Below are 20,064 nucleotides of genomic sequence, written 5' to 3'. Positions count from 1 at the left end.
AACCGGCGACACTTCGTGTTTGCGTTTCGCGCGATCACATGATTAGTGGATCAAGCCTAATAAATCATCCAATGTCAGTTTGAATCAGACATTGAAAGTGCGATCAGATGACTACATTTTTAATAAAAGTTGAAAATTGGGTAGGTTTGCTACTATTATCCATAGATGACTTTTCATGCCCTGTTATGATTGCTTCGGTTTATAGAAACAACATTGTCTGACACTTCAAATTGTATGTGTGCGACCCCTTCCTAATAATCACAATTGGAGCAATCCATTCCGAAACCATCTCCTACGCAGGTATATTCTAACGCCCTTCCTTAAACAGTCCAAATACCATATATATATTTACATTCCAGAAAAGCCATAACTTACAATCAGATCCATGCTCCAAGAGCACCATGGGTCTACCTCGATAACCAAAGACTGCATTTACTTCACGGCCACTTTGGCAGGAAGGTTCCTCCTTAGCCTGATGGTTTGTTCATACAACACGTCCTTGAAGGCGAATAGAAACGCAGCTGTCATGACACTCTGAGAGACTTTGGGTGCAATTCCTGAAGTAAAGTCAACAACAAGCCTCGTATTGATGTCAAAAAAGACGATTTCTTACCTTTGTAGAATCCAGCGTAGCCCTCTTCCTTCAAAATACGTCTCATACCTTGAACCATACTTTCTTTTCCTCCATCCCTCCCGGCAACGTGCATGCGACTCTTGACGGTGATATAAGGGTATGTGATTGAAGTAGCAAATAGCTTTCCTAACGCGCCCAGAAGGAATGCCATTGTTGGGGTGATCCTCTTCTTCTTCTCGATTGCGTTCTTCAACTGTTCGAAAATTGTGTATTGTAATATAGGGTTGATAACAAGCACTAACGCAGGCACGACTCCAGAGAAAAGCGCCTGTGGACCTTCTTCTTTGATGAGTGCAAGCAATGTGCCAACTGTTGTAGGTGCCTTTGATGCCTTAGCCCCAGGCACAAAGTTCTCACCCGTCTCGTTTCTCTTTCGTGTCGTCATTCGTGTATTGACTACCCAAATAGGATTTGTGAGCAAGACTGTTGCTGAGCCTGCGATTGCTCCCGCGATCATCGATTCGATTGTTGTAAGCTTTTTTGAAGCTCGGCCAGCCTTGAGTGCCGCCTTTTCGAAACCCGAACGAGTCCATTCATACCAGTAGTAATATACAAAGTTTGTAACACTGATTCCGAATAGTGCTGAATCGAGTCCAGCATAAAGACCTGTAATACCTTCACGCTCGATGATGTGCTTTACGGCGTCAAGGAATCCCGAATCAGCGCGTTTTGATTCGACTTGTGCGCGCGTAGAAAGCGTAATAAGAGGATAGCTTCAGATTGTTAACTTTTGAAATGCGGAGAAGGATAGGGGTCTGATACGTAAGAGCCATGGAAAGGATGCCCCCACCAGCTCCGGAGAGAGCATGAGCAACATTATCTGACTGTTGAGCTGCCATGATTGTTTTGTATAGGTATGTATATGTGATGCTGACGAGGTTCTGCTATTGAGAATAAGGAGTATGAGTTTATTATGGAGAACCCAAGATTGAAACTATGATATGAAAGATGTGAGGAATGAAGAAAGATGAATTATTATTGCTCTCAATACCTAGGTAGATGCGCCCTCTCTGCATCAGATGTGCATTGTCAATGTACATATCAAAGGCCCATTTTCCGTCGTACCGAGGCAATGCGGACCCCCCCTTGCATTGTCCCGGAGATTCCCCACTTCAGTTTAATTTGCACGAGTTTGATGCATCATACACCTAGCACGTGCCGTGGTAGCATTCACGTGCCAACGATCTATTCTTATCTGTGATTAGTAATCATTCGGCTTGGAAAAGCCAAGCTCAATCAGATTAAACTTCAAACTTAACATCAATTTATTTCTCCTCATGAACAATTATTTGGTTCAAAGTAATAATTATCATCAATTATTCATGATTCTTCTCAACGCTAAATATATACCCCTTTTTGTCTAACTTGTCGCGAAATACATCTAAATCTTTGTCATTAGTTATATAGCATATATACCCAATATCGTTTGTTTCTATCGTTAAAGTCATTTATCCATCTCTTCAGCTGTCGATTGAAGGTGTACCAGTATTATTATAGGGGAAAAGGGGAAACGTGTCTTTCATTAACAGCTCCTTTCTTTTGCGGTGTATATTTCATACATCAGAAGTGAATTTCATTATATCTATCAAGTCGTTACATCATAGTCAAAGTTCTCATACATTTTCTTCAAACTACAAATTTTCGTTACTTGTATCAGAAATTTGATTTGGGTCATTTGATAACTCAAGAGTGGGAGGATGCTCCCAGTCCTTCATGTCCCTGCAATGACCCCTGAAGCTACAAAGCGTAGTAAGTATGCCACGATTGCGCCTCAAGGAGGTGAACAATACATTCAGGCCCATAATCAAGCGGCATGTGCAAACGTTCAGGATAGAGTGATGCCTGAGCGTCCGGTACAACCTTTGCCGATGGGCAATTCATCTCCAAGTCACCAGAATTCTCGAAGTCTACCTTCGAGAGAAGTCACAGATGAGAACTTTGACGATGCCTACGTAGGCTTCATCATGTATTGCAATCCTGCTGTGGCATCAGATACAGATACTGCTGAACTAAAGCGAATATTTCGCGCCCCTCCAAGAAGTGATAACAAAAGCTTCAGCACTTTTGTATTGTTCGAATTGATTTGCAAATTAGAGAATAAGGAGATTAAGACGTGGGCACAATTGGCAATAGATTTGGGAGTTGAACCTCCTTCTTTGGAGAAAGGTCAAAGTGCCCAGAAGGTACAACAATATGCTGTTAGGCTCAAGGTATGCAAGTGGATCTGAGAAACTCGTCAGTGTAACGCTAACAATACTTAGCGGTGGCTGCACGCAATGCATGTTGATGCATTTTTTGAATATTTATTGAACAAGCCTCACGTGTATTGGACACAAGTACCATCTCCTGGCGAACCGCCATCGGAGCTTGGTCGAGATGGGGTAACCGCTGATGAAGATTTGGCTCTCCGCGCTTTGCTTCCAGAAACAAGACCTAAGCGTGGACGAAAGAAAGCTGAGGATAGGGAGGATGATGAAATAAAGAGATCACCGTCTCAACGTCCTCGGCTACATTCGCCTACACTATCCGAAGATTATATGATTGCTAGGACGTCCCTACATCCGGATAGTGCTACACCAGCGACAGCACATTCTTCTTTCCAACAAGGCTTCGATGCTCGTTTAAGTCCATGGTCTGCTGCAACAGAAGTTCGAGGTTCTCTAGTGGACAATTTCAGATGGGGTGCTCCACCAGAAAGTGCAACTCCTCTATCAGCTTACCCACAGTCAGCTCTCACTCCATCAAACAGAACACATCTATGGCCGGATAGCAATGAACCTCAATCAGCCACAACGCCAAACAGATCTCGGTCGAGGCGTCGTCATGGGCCTGCGGTGTCATCAGCATGGCCAAGTAATGGCAGTGCCTCTACTGGAAAATTACGAGGTAGACCACCTAATAACCGTTCTGTTACAGACGGTCCTTTTTCGACCTTTCCTGCAAATCCTGGTTCAATAAGAGATACACCGACCGCTACTCCTATAGTCGCAGATTCCGAGATTCCCCATTTCTTTCCTACTGGCGTGAGGGCCAATCCACCTACTGCCGTTCCACAAACTCAAAATTCCCGACCAAATCGACTTTCACTACAAGTCCCACAAAGAAAAGGTGGAAATGTTCGATTAGCAACACCGCCACCACCCGTCGTACTCTTAAATGGGGAGACTGGTACGAACATGCAAAACGATTTAATTGAACAATCTCAACAAACGTCATTCATGGAATATTTCAACAACCATACCAATGGACCTCAAGATCCTAGTTTCGAACACTTTGTCAGTATAGCATTTCGTCAAAACGAAGATTTTGATCGTACCAACATCGATGCTTTAGAATCCCATTTCATTGGCGAAATTCTTGTCGCCGAATGGTATGACGTAGCCGGAAATTCAATCCCGCGATGCTCTATAGACGAAGCATCTAAGATCTGCAAACAAGTCATCCGTAACCTTCAAGCGGAATCTAGCAGCACAGAAGCTTTCCTTATCAATCTGTCAGCACTAGCAGGCGGTCCCCTCATGACACGTCTTCGCGTCACAAGACTTGAATTCCCCGGTCCGCCACCAAGAACGGATTATGAATGTCATTGGAAAATGAGATTTGGGAGCCTTGAAGGAGATTTTACGATAAGAGCTACAGTTGTAGGGAATGATTTGGAGATGGGAATGGGGGAAGGAATGGGAGATATGGGGAGGGGAAGAGATGACGAGGAAGAGAGTTGGAAGGCGAAATATCTTAGTTTGCAGCAGCAGATCAAGGAGAGAGACGCGAAGGTTATGAGGTTGAAGAGGGGGATGGTCGATGCTTTGGTTACTAGTGAGGAATGGATTAAGGGGGGTAAAGTGTTTCAGAACCAAGGATAGTGGAACTAGCAACAAGGCTTGGCAAAGTTTTTGAACGAGGCAAGATTCTGGCCTGGGAAATTACGACGGTTAGAGAGGTTTATTCTAGTATGGCGGTGCTTGAAGTATATATGTTCAGCATAAATTAGATATCCACAAGGCATGGTTCAAAATATACTTTCATTCAAAGATTTTGCAGAACCAATTCGTAAATTCAAAGAATGAGAATATATGATGACAAAAAGCGTCATTTGTACTGGGGGTAATGGGAATTTGTGACAGAAATTGTCATTCGTAAGGTCACTCAGATATGCAACAAAACTTTAATGAGATATTTATTCACGTGATATGTGATTTCTTCTTAAACCAACCCTTCCTTCTCGTACTCAGATTATCAAGTAGGTTTCTCGACATCAACTGGCATCTTGTTCTATGTAGTAAAGCCTGACGCCGCAATTCAAAAGTTGATGAGAAATAAAAGATGCGGATGATCCTAGATTTCTTGATTGCTGAGGTTATATTTTCTTTTCGAAAAAATGAGTATCGCAATGTCATTTGGTTTGTGTATTTATGTTGCTATATGTTACAGGATGGATATGATGAGTCTTCCGATTCTATTAGATTTCCTTATTCCTATAATTTGTTTCTATATTCTTTGTCTTTGGCTCGGATGATAGGGATATACGTAGTGCGTTATCCAAGATTCATAGATTTTTCTATCTTCGACCATATTTATCCTTAGGTTCTTCTCGAAGGTAAACATAGGTCATGGATTTACGATGAGAAATTTTTGGGATTTTAATGTTATTACTGCTTTGCTTTTGCTTGGGATGGGTGTAGGGTTATGATATATTAGATTGTGAGACAAGGGAATGAAGATCGTATTTGAGAGTTAGGTGGAAAGCGTGGAGTTGGAGTGAGTAGATGGGAGTTGAAGTATATCGGGGATGGAGAGGGTTGGATTGCGTTAGCACGGTGAACATCGGTGCGTGTTGAGAGGAATGAGGATGCTGGTCTGAGGAGATTTTGGATACGGGGATCAAATCCTGTTAGAGTTAGTCCGGGTGATTGTTGTGCCCGTTTGGTTTCAAGCTACGTTCCCCAAGATCGAAGCGGAGAATTTGAAGGTTGATGAGGGGCTACTTTTCCTCGTATGTGGTATTGTTTATAGAGGAAGTTTTGCGGAAATGATGGTATGTTTGGTGTGCAATGAAGTGTGCATTAGGTTGAGACCGGAAGTTATGGTTCTCAAAGTGGTGTGGAAAGGTGATGGGCTCGGGGAGAAATTGTCGGTGTGGATGGAGTATGGGAAGGTCAGCGAGAGGGAAATGAGTGAGGTGATTTTCTTTGGGGGATGGGGGAGAATGACTGATCTTATTGTTGGATGAAAATTGTTGTGGTGAGAATGGATTGTGGCTTGTTGGAATGATGATATTTTTTTAATAGATTTTTTCGAAATACGAGCTCACTTGAAGCATTTGGATTGTTTAAGAGATTCCATCCATTTCAGAAGCCCATTCAATCCGAGATATTCGATATACATCACTACGATGTAGTCAAAAATGAAATTTGATAAGTTTCCATGAAGCCCAAAGGAAAATGACGCAGGAACCAACCAAAAATCTCTAATAAATTTGGATTTTCAGATCACTCAACAATGATTTTGTCTCATCTCCTCAAAACCCATAGAGAACCTGAAGACATCATTTACAAACCATGTTTTCTTCGGGAGACATACAGCTCCCGATTTCAATATACGGCAAGTACATATGCGGATGAGAAATCATGATTCCTCTAACCGTGATTATCGATATGGTGGTGGCCAATGTGTTTGGCGGAGTAAGAAGGGAAGGGAATGTATCAATCAAGATGAAAACAAGGGTTTCTGTACAAGAATGATGGATTTTAGTATGCGCGCTATTTTGATTTGTAAGAATGCAATTAGATGCCCAACAGCGTTGAATAGTCATACAATGTAGCTCTTCTTGATACGAATAGTTTTTGCTTTCGACACTTTCGCCTCTTCTATGCGAAATATTACCGAGTCATTACCGATGCTTTGACTCTCAAAAACGACTTGTTGTACCATTTTCAATAAACTACGCTTCGGTATATACCAATCGATAGCCCTGATTCAAAGGGTCCTAGAGATGTTCGAATACCGGTAGCTTAGAAATCACTGTTTGTGTTGATTTTATAATAATCAGAAAACATTTTCGCTGCTGCATATTTTGGTTTAATTGAACTGTAAATGATTACTCATCCAATCACATTGATCACATTTTTTGTTAGAGTGATGAGTTTCCCTTGTTGATTGATCAAAGCCATGGATTAGTATAGAACACATGTGAACTTAGCTGAAAATACTTCATTTATCGTTTTTGAGAGTTAACAACTGTAGCCCCCCACTTCAAGAGTCGACCGGTAGTACCAGCTTTGACTCCTGCTGTGTCTTTGCCACTGCAGCCCGTCTCTGACATAGTAATAAGTATCCAGATAATCCTGGATTAATATAACAACTCCCAGGGGCTGTAACTCAGTGGTAGAGTGCCTCGTTTGCATTGTCAGTTGTGTCTTAACAGATGTATCAGATAAATCTCGATGAAGTCCAGGGTTCGACTCCCTGCCGCTCCAATTTATTTTTGCACTTATTTCCATCCTTTTTGTTTTCAAAATCGAAGAAGCTGTTGAAGTTTTTGATTTTGGTAAGCAGGACTTTTTTCTCTTGAGGCTCATGTAGCGAGGTGGGAATAGGGGTCGCTGCTTTTACGAGTGGGGCAGGAACGTCTGTTGTCACTTCTTTTTAATATTCAGGAATATCTTTCTTCCTTTGATATGTATATTTTATTTATCATATCATACATGTCATATCACAACTCGCTAGCTAGCTAGTATAGACGCTTCGCACATTAATTATCTGCTTGTGTTCAACATAAGTACATGGCCACGTGACAGTCGTGTAAAACATCTTTGCATGGCTTACATAATCCACCGAGCCGTCATCAACATCTGTGTCGGCACTCGGTAATTGGAATGAATTGGTTTCGCAAACGTCATGAAGATTTTTTGATTTATAATCTTTCCATGGATCTTCACTCCCAAAATATGGGCAAATGGCCTTATCCAAGAACTATCGACGAACCATCGACTATCACAGTATCATTCCGCCGAACACCCCACTATCGTCGGAGATATCTTGGATTCATGACACGCCAACCCAAGATGCTTGATACAATCGCTATAGGCCATCTAGTATTGTAAGCCACAATAATGATGCTAGGGCCATCATGCTGAACAATCAACCTGCTAAAGATTTTTCCTCTCATGCGCAATTGCACGATATGCCCACATATCAACTGGAGGTATAAATGTAGGTGGTCTCTTCTTGCTCTCAGTTCATTCCATTTCATTTTCATTCAGACAAGTATACAAACATACAAGCAATTGAGCCTGCAACTACACATTTATATATACACCAATTACTCGATAATACTAAACAAACATGTCTCCATCCACACTCTTCACCCCTCTCAAAGTTGGAACTTCTGAGCTCCAACATCGAATTGCCATGGCACCTCTCACCCGATTCCGTGCCGATGATAACCACGTACCCCTTCCAATGGTTGCCGAATACTACGCACAACGTGCTTCTGTACCTGGCACACTGCTCGTCTCTGAAGCTACCTTCATTGCTCCCAGAGCCGCCGGTTATGCCAATCCCCCTGGTATTTGGAACAAAGAACAAATTGCCGGATGGAAAAAGGTCACCGACGCCGTTCACGCAAAGAAATCATACATCTGGATGCAACTATGGGCATTAGGAAGAGCTGCAGACCCATCAGTCTTACAACAAGAAGGTGGTTATAAACTCCAGTCTTCGAGCGATATTGCCTTCGAGGGAGGTGGCAAGCCAGAACCTTTGACCGAGGCCGAGATTAAGGAATATATTGAATTATACACACAAGCTGCCAAGAACGCAATTGAAGCTGGATTTGACGGTGTTGAGATCCACGGAGCAAACGGTTATTTGATCGATCAATTCTTCCAAGATACCGCAAATCAACGTACCGACTCCTGGGGAGGAAGTGTTGAGAACCGCGCACGTTTTGGCCTTGAGGTTGCCAAATCTGTCGTTGCAGCTGTTGGTGCCGAGAAGACTTCTATGCGATTGAGTCCATTTTCTCCTTTCCAAGGAATGAAGATGGCAGATCCTATTCCACAATTTACCTACATCGCTCAAGAGCTTAAGAAATTGAACCTTGCATATCTACACGTTGTCGAATCAAGAATTATCGGAAATGCAGATATCGAAGCAACCGAGAAGGTTGACTTTTTGATCAATATCTGGAATGGTACCAGCCCAATTCTCCTCGCTGGAGGTTTCACAGCCGAATCTGCAAAGAAGGCTGTCGAAGAAGAATACAAAGGAAAGGATATTGTAATTGTATTCGGACGATACTTCATCACCAACCCAGATCTTCCATTCAGAGTTAAGGAGGGAATCGAGTTCACTCCATACGATAGAGATTTCTTTTACAACAAGAAGGAGGCTGAAGGATATACCACTTATCCTTTCAGCAAGGAGTTTGAGGCGCAACGAAAGGCCATTGAATCTTCAGCATAATTTATATATATAGAATTTTTTTTTATAGACGCATGGATGGATAGATAGATACCAAGTAGATAGATAGAGTGTATTAATGTTACGATAGACTTTTTTTTTTGGGAACACAACATCAGCCCAAACTCCTTGTGATAGATGATTTAATGAGAAGCTCAAATAACAGCATTTATTATTACTACTGATAAAATAGCTTGCTTACCACTAGGCAGCTTTAGATTCTTTAATGCTTGGCGAAAACTTGAGGATTCAGCAGCCAGATGTACTGCAAGAAGAATTGAGAGTGCGTGTTGTGTACGTTGTGTACGTTGTCTTAGAGCCTTTGCGCCTGGGAGTGGGAGTAGGAGTAGATACAAGAAGAAAATCTCTTATGAATGACCATTCGCCCTCTTCCGAAGCCCTATGATTGTTCCAACTCACATTATATGTGGGAAAAGTAACGACTAACAACTTGTTGACATTAGAAGGAACGAGGGAATTTTCCCTGGGTATTCGGACTATGGATTATCTGGAAGTTCAGCAAATGAAAGCTTTCTTCTTGTCTCATCACCTCGAATTTCACATAAACCGATTGATTCCTGAGATATGCAATCGACATACTATGTCCTAAGACCAAAGATATAAAAAGTTGAGAATCTGGGGATCCCCAGGTCGTTGAATAGCTGGTGAATCTAGTGAATATAGACGGAGTCAGCAGAAGGAGTGGTGGTACCCATGTCTCAGATCAATCACTGAATAAAGTAAGCTCGGTCGGGCCGAACAACTAACCTAACGAGCTTATTACTTCGTACAATCAATCGTAGGGTTCTTACTCCTATCGATGTAATATTCCGATCCCTTAACTATCCAATTGCGTTTTCCAACGGCGCAGCGCCATTCTGCACTCCTCCTCTTTTCGTTTCTTGTTTCTTCGTCACTACACGAGTTCTATTGGGGATGCATATCCAGGATGCTACTGGTGGAAGCATAACTGAATCCTTTGACGTCCGGATTCGCGAGCTGGTGCATTAACTAAATCATTAATCATCCTTACGCGCCAAACAAGATCTCTTGGTGCTGGCAGGTACATAGCCATCGTCACATCACGAAGTTTTGCTGAAAACGGACATCAGAACCAACTAACTAACAAAACAAAAGCCAAAAAAACCATGCATTAACTATCCTTCACTTCTCCAAAGCCTTAAAGGGATAAATGATTTGGCGTTCTTCACGAAGTACAGATTCGCAAGCTCATAAGTTTATTAGTCCAGCTCCTCCACATATCTTCTATAGGATAGATTTGTCGAGACGGGCTCGAATTTGAACCCCGGATTCAAACGTCTAGCCACCACCTTCCTCTCTGTATCATATCTCCGAAAGAGATACCCGATACTACATATATACTAGGATCAGTATTTGCTCCTCTTATTATAAGGTTGACTGTTCCCTGAGCACGTTCTACGTTGCATTGCTACTAGGTAGCTCGGAGCTAGGTTTACAATACCTAGCCATTTCGGCCCGCCCATAATCCCTCATCACGCTCGCAAGACAACCCCAACTGGACCACAAATATCCTTCCTAGCAGGTCCGGACCGGCATCAACGTTCAAAGCTAAACCATGACAATCCTTCCTAAACGTTACTTTCGTGCCCCACGATCCCCTCTTCATCCCCACTCGCGTCTTCCAAATTTGTTTCTCGCTCTCTTGGTTTTTTTCCTTTTTGATGCTTATTGGATCATCATCCAACTTCCGAATCCAATACGTACTATCACGCCTCAATTTTCGGCGATTGATCCATCGGACTTGACATCAAATCAACATGAAGCCCCTTCATTGCCAGGTCAGGATTCTTTATCAATGAAAAGAGTGGGAGGGGAAGGAAACCAAGAATCATTATTGTCTAGTGACGCTGAAAGTAGACAGGTCTTTCAGGGATCTAAAACACAAATGGGAAATCCCAATAATGAAACAATTTTCATAGCAGCAATATTTCGTAAATCGGAATTAATGCTCAGGCAAAATTGGTCTCCGGCTCTGGTATCCCTGGTTCAACATTTGGGACCCCAGAATGTGTATGTCTCGATTATTGAATCGGGTTCGTGGGATGGAACGAAAGCGGCGCTGATGGATTTGGATGGGATGTTAGGGAAGGCGGGGGTGGAAAGGACGATTGAGTTGGGTATGGATCGTCTGGCCCAGCTTGAAGAATTGAAACATGTGCCAGAGGAGGGGCAGGACAGAACTGGATGGTTGCATACAGGGAGGAAAGAGAGCGAGAGTGGGTGGGAAATGAGACGAATACCTTATTTGGCGAGATTGAGGAATAGAGCTATGGAACCCCTCTTGAGGGTATGGGATGAAGGGAGGGGAAGGAAATTTGATAAGATTTTATGGATCAATGATGTGGTTTTTACGGTGTGTTGTCACGTGTTTCTTCTCCTTTTCCCTCCTCGTTTGTGATTCATATTCATCGTCGTAGTCTTCCCATGAGTCTATCTCTATTCGTGCTCTCTTCAATTAATTCATTGTTTTTATCCCTACAGCCAAACGCCCAGCTAATCAAAAAAAACAGACAACCGACGTAATTACCCTCCTCGCCACCAATAACAACTTCTATGCAGCAGCCTGCGCCCTAGATTTCTCGTACCCCTCCCAATACTATGACACATTTGCCCTCCGCGACTCCTCTGGTCGAAAAACCGCATCTCTTTCCTGGCCCTACTTCTACGCCTCACAATCTCTAAATGCATTGAGAAGAAATGACCCCGTACCTGTTAAAAGTTGTTGGAACGGAATGGTCGTTTTTGATGGGGAACCTTGGTATCCTTCCTCTTTCATTTCTTCGAGTTTAAAGAAAGAATTCCAGGGTCTTAAATTCAGGGGTATCCCTGATTCTCTTGCCGAAAAACATCTAGAGGGTAGTGAGTGTTGTCTTATTCATGCGGACAATCCGCTGAGGGAAAAGAAGGGCATTTATGTGAACCCGAGTGTGAGGGTGGGGTATAAGAGAGAGACTTATGAGATGGTTAATGGGAAGGGGGGATGGCCTGGGAGATGGGAAGCTGTGAGGGGAGTTTGGGGGATTAGGATGGGGTGGGTGAGGGAATGGGGGAGTGGATGGGTGGAGAGGGGACGGGTGGGGAGGAGAGTGCGAAAGTGGGTTAAGGAGGGAGAGGGAGAGGAGGTGAGAGTGGAAATGGGATTGGAATGTTTGATTAATGAGATGCAGGTGTTGTATCAGAGTGGATGGAGACACCTTTAAACATTTTATTCTTCTTTTCTTAGGTATGGGAATATTTCGAAATCCAGATATTATGGGTCATTATTGGAGTCGGTGGGTATGGAATTTGAGGAATGGATTGCATCACATTTGGATGGGGTCTTGTATTTTATGGTTATGTAGGTGGACACATATTTGGTGCAAGAGGACTTGGGCAGAATGGAATAGGAAAAGAAGTAGGAGCATAAAAATGCATATTTATTGGGCCACAGGATGTATAGTAGGAAAGGTTTATTTTATATCAATTTTGGGATTGGGCATTTGGGGGTGATTATTATTGGGATTTAATATAATATTTATCTTCGATGCGATTCTCTTGATGTGACGCTTATATCTAGCTATACATGTGTAGAAAAAATAATAAAAAACAGATGGGAGAAGGTATCAAAGCGAAGAGAAAGGGAGAAGCCGAATAGGATCAGGAGATTCTGACTATGTCTTCTCACCTGCGTAATTTAGAGGCGCAGAAGAAGGCAGGAATGGATTCTTCGGATAGCTAGCTGATCGAGACTTTGAAGCTTGTTCTCGATTTACATCCTCATCCTCATCTCTATTTTCAAGATCACTAATAGAAGTGAGACCTACAGATATACTCACAATCCGGAACGACGCGAGGAATCAAACCGGTAATTACTCATCATGTGGGATGGATGTAAATCCGAGGGCGTTCGGATCCGAATCCATATCCATATCCACGTCTCATGTTCTACAGTTCATGGTTTATGTAATTCTCATTCATCACAGTAATCTTAGGGTGATGTACTGGGTGGTTTGTATTTACGAGGATAGAATGGTGAGTGGGTGGGTGGGAGGGATAAGTATTACGCGCATTTGTTTGGAGAGCGAATAGAAATAAGAATGGGAGAAGAGGGGGTAGATCGATGGGGTTGAGGATGGTATGGGAGTGAGATGACATGGGATGGGGTGAAGGTTTAGTGAGCGAAATATGTAAATCATCTGGTATTTTTTCTTGGGCAAATCGATAGGCGTAAGACTCGAGAGATGAGAGGTGAGGGGTGAGGGGTGAGATATAATACTAGTGTAGAGCACAGCAGGAGAAATAGAAGCGAGGACGAAGGAAAGACGGAGAGAAAAGGATTGCATGGACATGCAGAAGCGAGAGGATGCAGAATCGAGATGTGGTGGATGGATTTGGATTTCGGAGACTGCATGTATGCATGCATGCATGCATCATCGGAATGTGATGGGATGGGGCTTTTGTTAGTATGTATGTGATGTGATATGTTATTCATGTGGATGAGTGTTATTCAAACATAGGATATGTACTGGTAGATACCTCTACATCTTTGCTTTGTTGGAGAGAAATTGAACGAGATGTGAAGATATTTGTGGATAACTAGCTCGGTATCTATCTATCTGTCTATCTATCTATTTGTATTTGAAGAAAAGAGGTAGAGTATATAGTAAAAGTAAAAGTAAAAAAATAAAAAAAAGAGATAAAAACATATATCCACCCGTCGTTTATCACTCTACATAGGTAGGTAGCTATGCTATAACTCTAACTCTCGTCTGTCTATTTGTATTTTGTAGTTTAAAACATATAATCCATTCTACCAGCTCTACAAACCATAGTATGATATCTCCTCCCAACACATAAAAACCCAAACTAGCGAGCAACGACTCGAACCCATCTATACACACATACTAACTACACTGCACGTATATTATACACTACAAATATCACCCCCCTCTCATGAATGCCTGCACCCACCCGTCTTAAAACTCGCTACATGGCAAGCATCTGCAAAGTATCTATCTATCTATCTGGAAGATGCAGGATCCCGTTGATATCTGGCTGCATACAACCAGCACAGACTGGATTTGATTTTACTTCTCGGGATAGGCAATGAGGGGTGGTGAGATAATGGGAACGGTAGGGACGGGAGGAATACATTCAGCTTTTCCCCTTCTCCCCAAATGCGTGATTTGGTAGAATGGCGAGAGATGTGATGGGATCGCATGGGATAAGATAGGTAGGTGTTTATGTATTGATCATGAGCGGTTTCTAGATATATATTGGAATTGACATGTCTCAACAAGAAGATGAATGAAGATACATTCCTGAGATGTGAAATTTATCAATATCTCCACTTACTCAATAGACCCTGCAAGACTGATGTTTTTCTATCCCTAGCTGCTTTGCCGTTCAAATTTCGCACACACACACATATATATATTCGTTATATCTTGCATGTACATATACAAAACCTCCGCGGTTCCGTTCGGGATTTGATGACGTGCATACGCACACAAACACAGATATACATACGAACATACGCGTCCCTCCTGCAAATTTCAAGAGCGATTTCCATATTCTTTATAGACCGCACTTCTTCCCGTTCCCCGGGTTCTCATCCCTCCCTCCCTCCCTCGCACTTGCATCTCTCTTCCCTCCCAAACGAAAGCGAGTAAAATCGTGGAATAAAATATGAATACCTTCCTGTGTCACCACCACACTCATCATATCCCACGAAGAAACGGGATACCAAAACGGCAGCTTACCATATTACCGGCCCTGAACCTGCATCTTCCGAACCGATTAAATATGTCGTGGAAGCAATACGTATATTGCGTAGGTAGGTAGGTAGGCAGGATGGATAGAGAAATGAAATAGAGTGTTTAGAGTGAGTGTACCATGATGTACGACCATAAACACGCTTTAGCCATCTTTGTTTCATTTCTGAAAAAGAGAATTAATTTATTTCCAGGGACGGGATGTGAGGGGTGTGTGAGATGTGGTGTTGTGGTGTTGTGGTGTTGAAGTGTACAGTGGAACGGAATGATTTGTGCGAGGAGGACGAATGTTGGAAGGGTGGAGAAGAGAAGGGGCTGGTAAGGATGAATGGATGTGCAGAGATGGGTGACATGTTTTCGCGCTTTTGCTTTGCTGTGATTGGGTTTGTGTTGAAATTCTTCTGGAAATGAAAGCATGTGCTATGGATTGCTTCGATAGGATAGGGGATTTTCAGGTGCAGCTGGATTATTGAACGAGCTTGGTGGTGCTGTCGGCTCGGATAGATACAGTACGGCCGATGTGGTACGAAATGGCTCTATAGTAGATTAGAGTCTGGTTCATGATTAGAAGCTTTACATCCAAGTACAAAGCATAATATCATAGCTTGATCATCTTGCAACAGGCGCCGAAAGTTTATCGGGCACTTAGGAAATAGCCAGTTAGACGAGTACGACAAAGTAGTCAAATGTTGTCGTTGCTAGCATGGAGTTGATGTGGCTTGTACAACATTGACGGGTAAAAGTGACGGGGTAGTCAATAGCAATAAGGAGAGAATGCCAATATAAAAAAAAAATACTCGGGAGGTGGTATGAGGCCCCCGATGCACTGCTTTATTACTGAACCGTCTTTAAAATATGTGCCTGACTAATAAATCCTTCGAAATGGTTCGTTAACTTTTGATTTGGTCAATGAAGGCAGCTGAGCTCATCTCATAGATGTCTAGGATACTTTCCAGCCGTGTGTTTTTGAGAAACCATGGTTCAAGATATGATACAAGTAGCATGCGTACTTTACACAAAGATTCAGCAGAAGGAAAAACCGTCACAATCATGCCATCCCAGAGTACATTTGTGTGTTCGAAATTGGGCTGGAAACTTTATTTGGTGTATCGATACATCCGTCTGGGGCAAAATTGGGAGGCCGTAGAAAGCTTCCAGGTAAGGGGGGCAACATGGTGATTAATTGGCGATATAGAGATACGCCGCCGTATGGTATCACGAATTGTAGGCAGGTACCCTTAAATTATAAGATGAAAATTGGGGTAGATAGATGAAAATGTTGTGATCCCGTAAGTTTGTACTTCTTGAGAAATTTTACTTCAAATTTCCTTGTTCAATAAGAGCGAAATAAGGTTCGTCGAGACCCATCGTGTAAGCTGGGCACTTTCATATGAATCTTATTGACGAAATAATAGGGTATACTTTGAAGGTATATATATATATATATATATATATATATATATATATATACCTAGGTAGATTATTCTGCATCTGCATATATATAATGAAGAAATTATCGATTATATCTCAATGCATCCGAAGCCACGTAGAGTTTGTGATGTGAGGATGTGAGCACAGAGATAGGGGTACCAGATGCATTCAAACAATCTACTCAGATTGGGTCGAGTCATACAACTTCAAGTATGTGGAAGTACAAAAATGATCATTGATATAAGGTTCCGTGTAGTCGGTAGCAAACGGAACTACTTGAATGGGACATACTGATCTCCATGATGTGACTTGATGTTCCACGATACAAGTCATGCGTCACACAGGGCGAGGGTAGGAGAGAAAGCTGCAGGGAAATGATGTGCTGGGAAGAAATTCTCGGAAGCTGGATTCAACCCAAGAACCACATTTCTCGATTGGATGGAAGGTGTAAAGTGTGGAAAGTACATGTATTTGGTGCATCTTGCATACCGCGGAGGTATTGTAACGAAGTATTCCCACGGATCTTCATTTATTCGGTGGCTCAGCACATGGCAGTCCAGGCTTTGGAACGGGCTGGAAATGGGTAATGGTGGTGTGGAGCGTGTGGTGGAGGAATGCTCGAATAGGCTGAGTGGAAGAAAAGCACCGAAACCGAAAGGTGTCCCATGATGAGTGTAACAGTAACATCAACAAAGCACCATTTCCAAGTACGAGGCTGCTAGTACAATAAGCAACCCTTGACCTTCACCATCCACATACAGACATCTTGAACTTCTGCATCGAGGACGTGAAGGATCATAAAAAGAATGGGGGCCGTGCAGTGAACTGAGCCACGAGCTGAGAATGTCTTGAAGGCGATATCCGAAGGATCGTCGATGCGGATGAAGATACCGTAAGGAAATCTGACTTATCTTTATTGCTCCTTTCAGATCTGAATGCCAATCCATCAATCAATCAATCCTCTTTTCTTCCTTCCGAAATCCCTCTCACTTGATGAGTTAACGTTAATGTTAACGTTAGCATTAGCATTAGCATTAGCATTAGCGTAGCTTTAGCAATTTGAAGTTTGTACTAGCTATCCGGCTTTACATCGTCTAATTGTATTGTACTTCGGCACATAAATACTAGTTTACGTTTTCATTCTCAATATCTACAAAGTATACATTTACATCATAACCACTACCTGCTGTAGATTTAAATTATAGTCCATTTTTATTTTGTTTTTGTAGAGGTTCGACTGTACTTGCTTACTGCCGGTATTTTATTTCCTAACCTGAAGAGCGTCATCACATGTGTCAGCTCTTAGACCCCCTTCATCATTTTTACGATTTACCCCATTTTAACGAAACCCCCATTCATACCTGGACTTCATTTATTGGTTAATCGTTTAAGCTTTCACTCCAAATGCACGCTCACACGTTGTTACGAAGGGCGATCTAGATTTACCACGTTCATATATCGTGGATTGAACAGCCTAACCAACATTCTAAAGAGATACTAATGCAACCTAAAACCCTGCAAGGAAATTGATCAATTGCTAAGATTTTCATTGAGATATGATGGTCCGGATCTTGTCCCAACACCATATTTCGGGGCGGTTATGAGGGCTGCCACAGAACCAGTTGATTGATTTAGGTTATTCCGAAGCGTTGCTTGCCTCTACTGCAAGTTCATCACCTTTTTTTTTGTTCATGTCACCCGTAATCACGGCGGCGTGACGGCGTCACCTCCTTCATGAGATGCATCCCCGAGCCGAGGATCAGGAATTTCATGAGTAAGAGTAAGAGATTCCAAGGTTTAAACTCGGGGATTTGTGGGATTCAATCCAGATTGGGCTCACAACGTCGTAAGCAAGGATTTGTGAGTAAGCTCCATGCTCCCTTCCCCTCCCCTCCCCTCGTCCCCCCGATGATGTCCTGATATCCTGGGTGAACAGCGTCTATCGACAAGCGCCAGGTGGGTGGCACATTGTAACAAATCACATCATTGATCAACAGCTCTCGGTGAGTTGTAAAACTGCAATGACACCGATAAACATTTGAGCCTGAATGCACAGAGTGATGAAGCCTTGTGTAATACTTTGAGAAGGGGTGAGATCTCACTCCACACAAAACCCTGGAGAAGTCAAATACCCTGCCTGCAATTGGTACCTAAGTACCTTCAGTTGTGTGACGGGTGAGAATAAGCTTCTGATCTAGTATTGATAAGTCTTTCTATGAATCATTGTTGACGAGATGGTTCATAAATGAATCATGTCACCGTTTTGTACAATGAATCAGTCTAGATACCGTCCTATGTAATGATTGACGTAGAGATCGAACTGTCTAGGAACGTTTGAAGGGGGGTGTGTGTGTGGTTCTCAGTCAGCATGGCCCCCAACGTCCAGATGATGTTTTTGAAGCCCTGTTCTTTCATGCCGCGCATTGTGCAGCAACAGGGTCGGACCAGGTCGAGCCTACCGTGTATGCTAGGATTTTTATCGGGGAACAAGGTTCAAGATAGTTTAACGCTGCTTTTGAAACAACGGCAGATATATGCCAGTAATGAAAGGATAAATGGATTAGCTGGATATCGATAGCATAAACGGGATGGGGTGAGATTGATATCACTGGATAGGATGCAACGGCAAAAATGCCATTTTGAGGAGACGAGCGATTAAAGTTTGTGTGAAGAGATACAATATCTATCTACCTAGCAACTCCGTAGCCACTTTGCAGGCACTCTGCAGTGTAGGTACTGGGTAGACGCTCCGTAAAGAATTTCCCGGATCAATACAGAGAAGAGGGAGAGGGAGAGAGAGAGGGGGAGAGGGAGAGAGAGAGGGGGAGAGGGAGAGAGAGAGAGAGAGAGAGAGGGAGGGAGGGAGAGAGAGAGGGAGGGAGAGAGAGAGAGACAGAGAGAGAGTGTGTACTCGGAAACATTTTGTGGAGAACTTTGTCCTGTCAGGCACGAGCGTTCGAGAAAAAGAGCCAGCCATAGATTGATCAGAGCTTTTTATCTTTCTAGATAGGTAGGTATTGTCGACAAGTCTATCTAGGTATCTAGGTAGTGTAGTAAGCTGGCTGGCTGGCACCATATCGATCGATGCTGCAAGTCAATTGTCTTGGGCTCAAGACCTTATGGATTCTTGGAAGGCTTGACATCTCCGTATAGACCCCTAGACCCCCTAGACTCCGGACTCTAGAGTCGAGATTGAAGGAAAACTCCAAGACATCTTCACTTCCAAGCTTCTCCTAGATTCTGTAGCATCGTCATTTTGATATCATGTCTTAGACCCGTACGACTTCTACTTTGTGCCAGCTCAACAAAGCCGTTGAGAGTACCTAACCTTAGTCGAGTCATACAATAGAAACTGTTTCCCTGTCATTGTCAAGTCAAGATCTCCGGGATGTTCAGCAGTGGGTGAGGAATTTGAGTTGCAGTATCTGGAGGAGGTGACTTGTCAGATCTGACCAGATATTCTTCACAACTCTGAGCGACAAAGATCAAGACGATAATACAACAATCTTCCCTTTTACTTTTAGTCCCTCTGTCGTGTCGAATCATCATTGAGCTGCAATTCCTAAGGAATACCGCTGAACAATCAGACCACGCTAATCCTAATCACATCTACTTGCCATGTATCCTGTAGCTTTGCGAGACCTGCAGCATGCCTCACTTAACCAGTAATACATGATCCAGATACCAATATCCGACCCAAGAGCCTCCCGCGCGCGATGTCGAGGGGTTGAGGGGAAATAG

General features: G+C 42.8%; 4 protein-coding genes across 7 annotated transcripts; 3 read left to right on the top strand and 1 right to left on the bottom strand.

Annotated features, from left to right (window-relative positions):
* Window positions 1-20: 20 nt before the first annotated feature.
* BCIN_07g03000 (hypothetical protein) lies at window positions 21-1,732 on the bottom strand. 2 transcript variants are annotated; one of them, XM_024693958.1, is made up of 4 exons: window positions 1,397-1,732; window positions 614-1,347; window positions 376-557; window positions 21-56 (listed from the first exon to the last, which is right to left on the bottom strand). In XM_024693958.1, exons 1-3 carry the CDS (start codon window positions 1,471-1,473, stop codon window positions 433-435), a joined length of 936 nt encoding a protein of 311 aa, XP_024549747.1. In that variant the 5' UTR covers window positions 1,474-1,732; the 3' UTR covers window positions 21-56; window positions 376-432. The 2 variants fall into 2 exon arrangements, with proteins under 2 accessions (XP_024549747.1, XP_001558620.1); XM_001558570.2 differs by having other exon boundaries at window positions 21-557.
* A 193-nt stretch (window positions 1,733-1,925) lies between these two features.
* On the top strand, window positions 1,926-4,726 carry BCIN_07g02990 (hypothetical protein). Its single transcript, XM_001558571.2, has 2 exons — window positions 1,926-2,844; window positions 2,896-4,726. Exons 1-2 carry the CDS (start codon window positions 2,332-2,334, stop codon window positions 4,495-4,497), a joined length of 2,115 nt encoding a protein of 704 aa, XP_001558621.2. The 5' UTR covers window positions 1,926-2,331; the 3' UTR covers window positions 4,498-4,726.
* Window positions 4,727-7,544: 2,818 nt separating this feature from the next.
* Window positions 7,545-9,262, top strand: BCIN_07g02980 (hypothetical protein). Its single transcript, XM_001558572.2, has one exon. The coding sequence runs from the start codon at window positions 7,979-7,981 to the stop codon at window positions 9,098-9,100; it is 1,122 nt and encodes a 373-aa protein (XP_001558622.1). The 5' UTR covers window positions 7,545-7,978; the 3' UTR covers window positions 9,101-9,262.
* A 667-nt stretch (window positions 9,263-9,929) lies between these two features.
* BCIN_07g02970 (hypothetical protein) lies at window positions 9,930-12,943 on the top strand. 3 transcript variants are annotated; one of them, XM_024693956.1, is made up of 3 exons: window positions 9,930-10,160; window positions 10,235-11,492; window positions 11,650-12,943. In XM_024693956.1, the coding sequence occupies exons 2-3, from the start codon at window positions 10,695-10,697 to the stop codon at window positions 12,337-12,339; spliced, it is 1,488 nt and encodes a 495-aa protein (XP_024549746.1). In that variant the 5' UTR covers window positions 9,930-10,160; window positions 10,235-10,694; the 3' UTR covers window positions 12,340-12,943. The 3 variants fall into 3 exon arrangements, with proteins under 3 accessions (XP_024549746.1, XP_024549745.1, XP_001558623.1); XM_024693957.1 differs by having other exon boundaries at window positions 10,210-11,492; XM_001558573.2 differs by having other exon boundaries at window positions 9,930-11,492.
* Window positions 12,944-20,064: the final 7,121 nt, after the last annotated feature.

Source organism: Botrytis cinerea, chromosome 7 (genome assembly GCF_000143535.2).
Source record: "Botrytis cinerea B05.10 chromosome 7, complete sequence".
NCBI classification, from domain to species: Eukaryota; Fungi; Ascomycota; class Leotiomycetes; order Helotiales; family Sclerotiniaceae; genus Botrytis; species Botrytis cinerea.
This window is presented reverse-complemented; position numbering and strand designations above follow the sequence as displayed.

What these genes read in the sequence shown, in the direction of transcription:
- BCIN_07g03000 (XM_001558570.2), bottom strand. Translation starts at nt 1,473, where the DNA reads ATGGCAGCTCAACAGTCAGATAATGTTGCTCATGCTCTCTCCGGAGCT. An exon ending in ATCCTTTCCATGGCTCTTAC is followed by an intron (nt 1,348 to 1,396) that starts GTATCAGACCCC and finishes AACAATCTGAAG; the next exon opens with CTATCCTCTTATTACGCTTT. An exon ending in CTACGCTGGATTCTACAAAG is followed by an intron (nt 558 to 613) that starts GTAAGAAATCGT and finishes ACTTTACTTCAG; the next exon opens with GAATTGCACCCAAAGTCTCT.
- BCIN_07g02990 (XM_001558571.2), top strand. Translation starts at nt 2,332, where the DNA reads ATGCTCCCAGTCCTTCATGTCCCTGCAATGACCCCTGAAGCTACAAAG. An exon ending in AATATGCTGTTAGGCTCAAG is followed by an intron (nt 2,845 to 2,895) that starts GTATGCAAGTGG and finishes AACAATACTTAG; the next exon opens with CGGTGGCTGCACGCAATGCA.
- BCIN_07g02980 (XM_001558572.2), top strand. Translation starts at nt 7,979, where the DNA reads ATGTCTCCATCCACACTCTTCACCCCTCTCAAAGTTGGAACTTCTGAG.
- BCIN_07g02970 (XM_024693956.1), top strand. Translation starts at nt 10,695, where the DNA reads ATGACAATCCTTCCTAAACGTTACTTTCGTGCCCCACGATCCCCTCTT. An exon ending in TCAATGATGTGGTTTTTACG is followed by an intron (nt 11,493 to 11,649) that starts GTGTGTTGTCAC and finishes CAAAAAAAACAG; the next exon opens with ACAACCGACGTAATTACCCT.